This window comes from Arctopsyche grandis, unplaced genomic scaffold (genome assembly GCF_051622035.1).
Source record: "Arctopsyche grandis isolate Sample6627 unplaced genomic scaffold, ASM5162203v2 HiC_scaffold_768, whole genome shotgun sequence".
NCBI classification, from domain to species: Eukaryota; Metazoa; Arthropoda; class Insecta; order Trichoptera; family Hydropsychidae; genus Arctopsyche; species Arctopsyche grandis.
This window is the reverse complement of record NW_027518580.1, coordinates 3,762-11,752: the sequence shown is the minus strand read 5'-3', so window position 1 is coordinate 11,752 and position 7,991 is coordinate 3,762. Positions and strand designations below refer to the sequence as shown.

At 29.0% G+C, this 7,991-nt stretch overlaps 2 protein-coding genes across 2 annotated transcripts; one reads left to right on the top strand and one right to left on the bottom strand.

The window, feature by feature from the left end:
• Positions 1 to 267: 267 nt before the first annotated feature.
• Positions 268 to 2,028, bottom strand: LOC143922182 (uncharacterized). The gene is made up of 2 exons (XM_077445404.1): positions 1,236 to 2,028; positions 268 to 380 (listed from the first exon to the last, which is right to left on the bottom strand). Exons 1-2 carry the CDS (start codon positions 2,026 to 2,028, stop codon positions 268 to 270), a joined length of 906 nt encoding a protein of 301 aa, XP_077301530.1.
• An 862-nt stretch (positions 2,029 to 2,890) lies between these two features.
• On the top strand, positions 2,891 to 7,771 carry LOC143922181 (uncharacterized). The gene is made up of 3 exons (XM_077445402.1): positions 2,891 to 2,941; positions 6,083 to 6,157; positions 6,251 to 7,771. The coding sequence occupies exons 1-3, from the start codon at positions 2,891 to 2,893 to the stop codon at positions 7,769 to 7,771; spliced, it is 1,647 nt and encodes a 548-aa protein (XP_077301528.1).
• Positions 7,772 to 7,991: the final 220 nt, after the last annotated feature.

The following is a 7,991-nucleotide window of genomic DNA, read 5'->3' as shown; positions in this document are numbered from 1 at the left end:
TTTTCAAAAATATGAATATGAGCATTCACTGTTAAAAATCAAATAAAACAATATTTTTTTTCTGCATTTTGGAATTCGTAAAATTTTTAAACTCATTTAGATAAAGAAGAACCTTAATTATAATTTAAGGGGCGTTTTATAACATTTATTGTTGAAGTAGTTTTAATTAAATAACCCTTTAAATGGGTCTTCAGATAACAACATTTATATTTTTTTTTAAATTTTGAAAAAATAAAGGAAAAGATTTATTATTCCCCACGGCAAAATTTAAACTTCTTCGGGCTCTTGTCGAGTCCCTCTTCTCTTTTTGATATCTAAATTATTTTTAGTCTGGAATTCTAGTGAGATAGCACCTGTCAGTTGAATAAATATACTTACTCCTATCAATACCATAAAACAGAAGAAAGTACTAATTTTTCCTAATCCGAAATTTTTAATTATTACCTCACCTTTAATGCCATTTAACGTTTGTCCATTAAGCTGGTTGTTGAAAATAGCAGTGAAACCATAATATAAAGGCGATACATAAATCAACCATCTTAGCACAGAGGGTATATTATTTGGATCGGCAAATGCTCCACTATATAGGAGAAAGAAAAAGTTAATCGTCGAGCCTAATACTTGAGATGTTTCTAAATCAGGGGCTACTATTCCAACTGTCAAACCAAAAGATATAGAAAATAAGATAACTGTGCAAATTATGAGTAAAAATATGGTAAAAACACCAAAATTCGAGTTTAAACCAACAATATAATAAACGGCTAAATTATATGGAATTTCAAATATCAACACACCAATTGTGATTGCAAGTAATTTAGAAAAGTAGGCTTCAAACCCATTGTAGAATCCAGCCATTCGCTCTCTCGCCAATATTTTTTTTATTGGTGCAAATTGATTTAATATGGGAGCTGAAATAGCAAATACATTGTTCACTAAGAAAAATGTTAGAACACCCCTTAATGTAAAAACACTCGTTTCTGAAATATCCAAGTTAAAATAGGTGAAACTAAAAAGGAGACCAACAAAGACTTTTTGAAAAAATTTAGATTTCAATGCTCTTGTATTCCGTCTAATCTCCAAAATATCCCTTAAAAACAGTGCATTAAACATTTTTAATCTGTTTAACATTCCTGTTGTTTTGTGTATTATTTTAACTTTTATATCTTCTTTTAATTTTGGTTCTTTTATTTTCTCCTGTTCTCGCCACTTCTTCTTTAGTTGTTTAAAATTCTGACTTGTAATCTTTTTAGCATCTTCATAGGTCGCGTTAATATCAATTGTATCTAAAAAGAAAGTAGCCGGATTTGTATTTTTAGGTATTTTAAATCCTGCTTCATCAAAGAAATCAATACAATCCTTAATTGATCCATCAAAAACGGTTACCCCAGCAGTCATTAAAATCAATTTGTTGATTTTCTGTAGCATTTCATACGATGGCTGATGTATTGTTAAAACAATTGTTTTATTTAATTTACTCAATTTCTGTAAAATATCCAAAATATTTAACGCACTAGAAGAATCTAAGCCACTAGTTGGCTCATCTAAAAACAAAATTGATGGATTTCCCAAATATTCAATGCCAATAGCTAATTTCATTCTTTCACCACCACTCAACGTGCTAAGTGTAGAATCTCTAATTTTTTGCAAACTAAGCATGTTTATTGTATTCTCAATCTCTTGTAAAGTATCTTCATCTTCACTTAATTTAGCATCAGCAGCAAACTTTAAAGTCTCATAGACAGTTTGATGATCAAAAGCAATTAATTGTTGGTTAACATAAGCAATAGTTTTTGACCAGTTGTTAGTATCCCTAGGGTTGCCATTGGCTAATATTTCTCCTTCTAATGTCAAAGTCTTTGTATTACGCCCAGCGAGAGAATTCAAAAGTGTTGTTTTACCAGATCCACTTGGTCCAATTATCGCCGTAATAGTCCCAGGGCTAACTTGCCCCGAAACATCATCGAGAATCCTTTTGTTAGTTTTAGTCTCTAAAATTAAATTTTTCCACGTTAATTCTACGGCGGACATTAAAGAGGTCTCTTTTTTAATTTTTTTATAAACAAAAAAAAACTTTTAATTTGACAATCAACAAAAGTTAAAGATTGTGAAAGAAAGTGCTTTTAATGAATTGTATTAGAGAAAAAGCTATAATTCAACAAAAAATATTAAAACAATTATAACCAGTGAAGTTATTAAAAATACAAGGGATGATTTTAAAACTGAAAATAATTTAATTTCTTTTTATTTAAAGCGAGAAAGTATAATTTGACTTTCTTTATTTAATTTGAATAAAAATGCTTATTTTCTTGTTTATGTGTGCCATAGATTTGAGTTTTATTTTGGCTTTGATACTTCTCTTAATTTTGAATCTAAAATAAGTAGAAAATTTTTACATGTTTTTTATATAAAAAATTTCAAATTTACAGCATAAAGCAAATCGACTGTTATAAGCGCCAATAACTCATCGTATTAAAATGTGATCTATTCGTTTGATTTAATTTTATTTAATCTGCCTTCTTTACTTATTGTTGTTTGTTTGGAATTAAAAATAGATTTACCATCAATTAGAAATATTTGAAGAGCAACAATGATTTTAAACCGAAATTTTAAAATATAAAGAGAGAAATGGTAAATTGCGAAATGGGAGACATAATGATATGAATGAAACTCGGGGGTTTTTATGATGATTAAAGCACATTCTTTTGAGTTTTTGTGATGGCACAGAGGATATTTTAGTAAAAAATACATTAATCAATACACGATGTTTATTTAAAACAAATTAGATTTCCCTTTAAAAATTGGTAGACAAAATTAGAAAAAGACACTAAAACAAGCTTGTAAAATATTTTTAGGTGTAAAAGGGGAGTTTTTACAGATATTTATTTTAAAGATGGGATCAAAGTCAAAGAAATACTTGAAGTTGAAAAACACCAAAGCTGCGGTATAATCAGTTCCAGCTTATTTTATTTTAAAGTTTTACAAGTACCCTAAAGTCAATTGAGGCTGATTTCTAAATACTGTTGTCTTGTGCCATATAAAAAGGCGTAAGCTCTTCATCATTAAAGTATTTAGTCAATAATGGGGTTTTATTTAAATTATAATAATAGAGGATATCACAGCGCTGTTAATATATATGGATGGTTGAACGTTATTTTTTATAAACTAAAAGGTGTTTTAAAACAATTTTTTTATTATTAAATCTTTTGTGTAATTCTTTTCAAAATAACTTTTCTTAAGACTTTAAAAATATAGAGCTTAAGCTGTCTAAGGGAAGGACAGAATTCTTTCACACTGCCAAAAAAAAAATTTAAAACTTTTACTTTATCAAAAGAAAATAGAAAGAATCAATTAATATAACGATATTTTTGAACCCCGAATGGCCGTCTTTGATATGCTACAATACTTTTCTTTTTGGAAAATTAAAACTTGAGCTGTTGTTAAATTATAAAATCTGGCAAAAAAAAAATGTTCGGATTTATTTAAGCTGTAGTTGTTAATACTTGTTAGTTTTCTTCGTGTGTTTCTCTGTAACCCGGTCGGGGAACCGCATTGCTGCGTAAACCCCCACGGCCCTTATGCCAGCTTAATCCCTCTGCCGACAGTCGGCTAGCCTTAGGACTAAGTGTCCCATTGACCTTGAGCTGGCGTTATAATTATAGACAGTACCATACTGTCTTGGGCTCTCTAAAGACCCCTGCGCTATGCTTACGTAGGCTTTCTACTGTATAAAATCTGGCAAAAATAGCAGGAAGCAAAGCACATAAAATCATTACAGGCTTTAAATGCCAAAAAACTCCGCTTTTAATTATGAAATGCCGGGGGATTTCCCTCCTTTGCTAAAAATTGAAAAGAGACAATTTTATAAAAAGCAACGCCGAAAGTTTTTTGACCTAATGGGAAGTCAGTGTTTAAGTATAATTCATGTATTAATTAGAGTAAGAGTTTGAGGTAAACATGGGCGCCTAATTAATTAACTTCCTTTATAATTACTTAAAAAGGAGTTCAAGTTAATTAACTGTCTTACTTATTTACAGTTGAATATATATTGTCAATTTTAGAACTTTCATTTATTGATTGCATGGGTAAATAATCCATGCTTTATTTTAAAGCAAAATTTTACTTAAAAATCTTTACTTAAGAAAGCAACAGAGTTACAAGATAACTCTACAGTTGCGACAAAAATATATTCAACTATTAGTAATTAAATGCAGGTTTTAAGTTTTAAACCTCATACAGTAGGGTTATTTGTCTGTAAGAAGGGGTAAAATTGGGACTTGTAAGTAGAGTTTAAAATAAATTGTGGCTCTGGTAAATTTTATTTTAAGAAATTTCAACTAATCCTTTGCTCAACCGCTGTGCGCTTATTTATGAAAGTGTTTTTGTTTAGCACTGGTAACACATAAACTAACATTTTTAGTAATGAAAAGCACAAACAGATAATGACTGTGGCAAGCCCGATTTTTAATTTGATGATGTTCATTGAATTCAGATGGAGTCCATTAATTATCAACTAAATTTTTGACTTGCCTATCTGTATCTGCCTTTAATGATGTTCATTGAATTCAGATGGAGTCTATTAATTATCAACTAAATTTTTGACTTGCCTATCTGTATCTGCCTTTAATGATGTTCATTGAATTCAGATGGAGTCCATTAATTATCAACTAAATTTTTGACTTGCCTATCTGTATCTGCCTTTTTCTTCAAGTTAAACAAATAAATAACTCTTCTTTTGAATCTTCTTCTATTGTGACCTTTAAAAAATTTATTTAAAATTTTTCAATTTTAGCCCCAACTATCGAAAGGACAGAGCTTGTGCTTGACTCCTCCTCAGTTCAACAAACAGGGGCTAAAAACATTTGTAGAGTTCAATACTTTATGAAAACCTGTGCCTTGTACATTTTAATTTAATTCTTCTTTAAACAAATTTATTTATTTTTAACATTTAAGGGGATTTGCATTTATTTTTGGGGTTTTCACTTGACGTGAGAACTCTACTGATAAGTCTTTTCTTAAAATAATTCGTGTGCCTACTTGTTTACCCTTTTCATATAATTATTAAGTCGAATATATTTTTGTAGCTAACAGGTCTTGTTGACTTTAACTACGATTTCTATTTAATATTTATAGTTGAATATAAATATAACCAGGGTATTTATTAAATAGCCAATAATACAACATTAATTTTAACATAATTTTGCCACAAAATATTTATTTACATTGGGGTATAATCTTGACCGATTATAACAATAACGTTATTTCGCCATAAAGTGCTGGCCTGACTTAATTATAGCATATTTTTAAATTAATGAAGCTACTTTTTATGTTTATTATTTCTTTTAAACTTCTCCTTGCTAAATCTCTGTGTGCAATCTATCTATTCTTTTTGATTAAAAACTCTCTCTTTTCTATTCAATTTTACTTTGACATCCTCTATAATAAACATTGAATACTTCCCAGTGACATTAAATTGCTGATTAAGAAATGCACTCTTCAAAATCTATTCATTTTTACTTTGACATCCCCTATAATAAACATTGAATACTTCCCAGTGTCATTAAATTGCTGATTAAGAAATGCACTCTTCAAAATCTATTTGCTGTTACTTTGACATCCTCTATAATAAACATTTAATACTTCCCAGTGACATTAAATTGCTGATTAAGAAATGCACTCTTCAAAATCTATTCATTTTTACTCTGGAATCCCCTATAATAAACATTTAATACTTCCCAGTGACATTAAATTGCTGATTAAGAAATGCACTCTTCAAAATCTATTTGTGTTACTTTTAATTTAAAGATAAAATGCTTTACGACAAATAAATCCTTTTTTATTTCTCAAAATATTTCTAATGTCAAACAGTGGTTTTTTATAAATTATCAGCTATTAATAATTAAAGCGCTTTGTTATTCGATTGTCTTATTGTTAATTATTTCCTGTTGAAGATAATCTTAGCCAGTCTATTAATTTAATAGTTTTAGCTTAATTGTTTATAAACAACTCTTTCCTTTTATTGCTTTATTAATTTTCCCTTTGTTTTTTTATTAATTTGATTTGAAAATTTTTAAAAAATTTTTAGGCCATGAAGAAAGATGAATTAAAAAAGAAAATGGAAGCAGCACTTGAAGAATATCCATTTGAAACAGAAGAAGAGGCACTTTCTAAAGGAATAAAAAACTGTACAATTAATCCTAAAGACTCTTACACTGCACTAGAAACTCCATTTAAATTTAAAACAATAAAAAAGATAACAAAAAAAGAAACAAAGAAGAAAGCATATGTTGAAGCTGAATCTAGCGAGGGTGAAAGTACAGATAATGAAAATGCTTATTATGATGATATTGAAATGGATTTAGATTTGTTTGTTAATAACAAGCTTATTGTAGAAAATTCCCCTATTTCTTTGATTAGAAATAAAAAATATGGTTTAGTTGGTAGAAATGGTATCGGAAAAACAACTCTTTTAAAAGCTATTAGAAAAAGGCAGTTTGGTATTCCAAAAGCATTAAAAATTCATCTTTTAAAACAAGATTATGTTAGTGATGAAAAAATTATTGATTATGTTGGAATTGATGGAGGAAAAATTTTACAAAATTTGGGATTTAAAAAAGAACAATTGCAACAAACTTTGAGAGAAATGAGTGGAGGTTGGAGAATGAGAGCACAATTAGCTAAAGCAATTCACTTAAATCCAGATTTGTTATTATTAGATGAACCTACTAATTTTTTAGATATTCACGCTATTAATTTTTTGGAATCACAAATTGAAAATTTAAAAACGGTTATTATTGTTTCTCATGATAGAAATTTTTTAAATAATACAACGGATACAACTTTATTACTTCATAATTATAAAATTGAAACATATAATGGTAATTATTCAGCTTTTGTAAAACAAAAAGAAGAAGAGAGAATTAGAGCCGTAAGGGAATATGATAGTATTAAAGCTCAACGTGATCACATGGAATCATTTATTAATAGATTTAGAGCTAACGCTAAAAGATCATCTCAAGCACAGAGTAGAATAAAACTAATGGAGAAGATTCCACTTCCAGAATTAGCAAAAGAAGCACCACAGATGAAATTTAGAATTAAAACTCAAGCAGTTAAAGGAGTCCTTGTTGAAATTGAAAATACTGTATTTTCGTATCCGATTCCAAGTAAAGATGGGGAGACTATAAATAAAAAAGTTATTTTTAAAGATTTATCTCTCAGAATCGATACTGGTTCAAGAATGGTTATTGTAGGAGAGAATGGAATGGGGAAATCAACCCTTTTAAGATTACTAACTCAAAACATCTTTCCAGATAGTGGTAAAGTAACTCTTCATCCAGCACTTAAAATAGGGTATTTTGCACAACATCATTTGGATCATTTAGATCATGAACAAGGGGCACTCTCACTTCTTATGAAAACTTATGATGAAGAAACTAGTAGAGCAGCTTTATCTAATTTTGGATTACAAATTAATAATCAAAAAATTGGCACATTATCTGGAGGACAGAAATCTAGGCTAGCATTTGCATTACTAAGTCTAGAAAAGCCAAACATGCTTATTATGGATGAGCCTACTAATCATTTAGATATGGAAACAATTGATGCTTTAGCAGATGCATTGATTAATTTTGAAGGTGCCGTTATTTGTGTTTCACATGACTTGGCTTTTATTCAAAAAGTTTTTAATGAAGTTTACATATGTGAAAATCAAGAACTTACATTTTTCCGTGGATCACCTCTTGATTATAAAGAATCAATTAAAGAGCATTAATTAAATATTTACCTTTAAAATTTTTGCAAAAGCTTATACTTTTATATAAAATATATTTCCACTTTTTTAAAAAAGACGTATGCACTTAAAGGTGGCTTAAGTTTTAAATCTTGATTACAATAAAACAAGACAGTGAAGTACTGTCTTTAATAAAACCCCAAGTTAAGCTCAATGGGGGGCATTTAGTCCTTAGGCGAGCCGACTGTCTGAAAAAGGTATT

Excerpts from the sequence above, each read along its gene's own strand:
- LOC143922182 (XM_077445404.1), bottom strand. The coding sequence starts at position 2,028 with ATGTCCGCCGTAGAATTAACGTGGAAAAATTTAATTTTAGAGACTAAA. Across the intron at positions 381-1,235 it reads AGATGCTAAAAAGATTACAA|GAGTAAGTATATTTATTCAA; the intron begins GTCAGAATTTTA and ends TGGTATTGATAG.
- LOC143922181 (XM_077445402.1), top strand. The coding sequence starts at position 2,891 with ATGGGATCAAAGTCAAAGAAATACTTGAAGTTGAAAAACACCAAAGCT. Across the intron at positions 2,942-6,082 it reads TGAAAAACACCAAAGCTGCG|GCCATGAAGAAAGATGAATT; the intron begins GTATAATCAGTT and ends AAAAATTTTTAG. Across the intron at positions 6,158-6,250 it reads CATTTGAAACAGAAGAAGAG|ATAACAAAAAAAGAAACAAA; the intron begins GCACTTTCTAAA and ends ACAATAAAAAAG.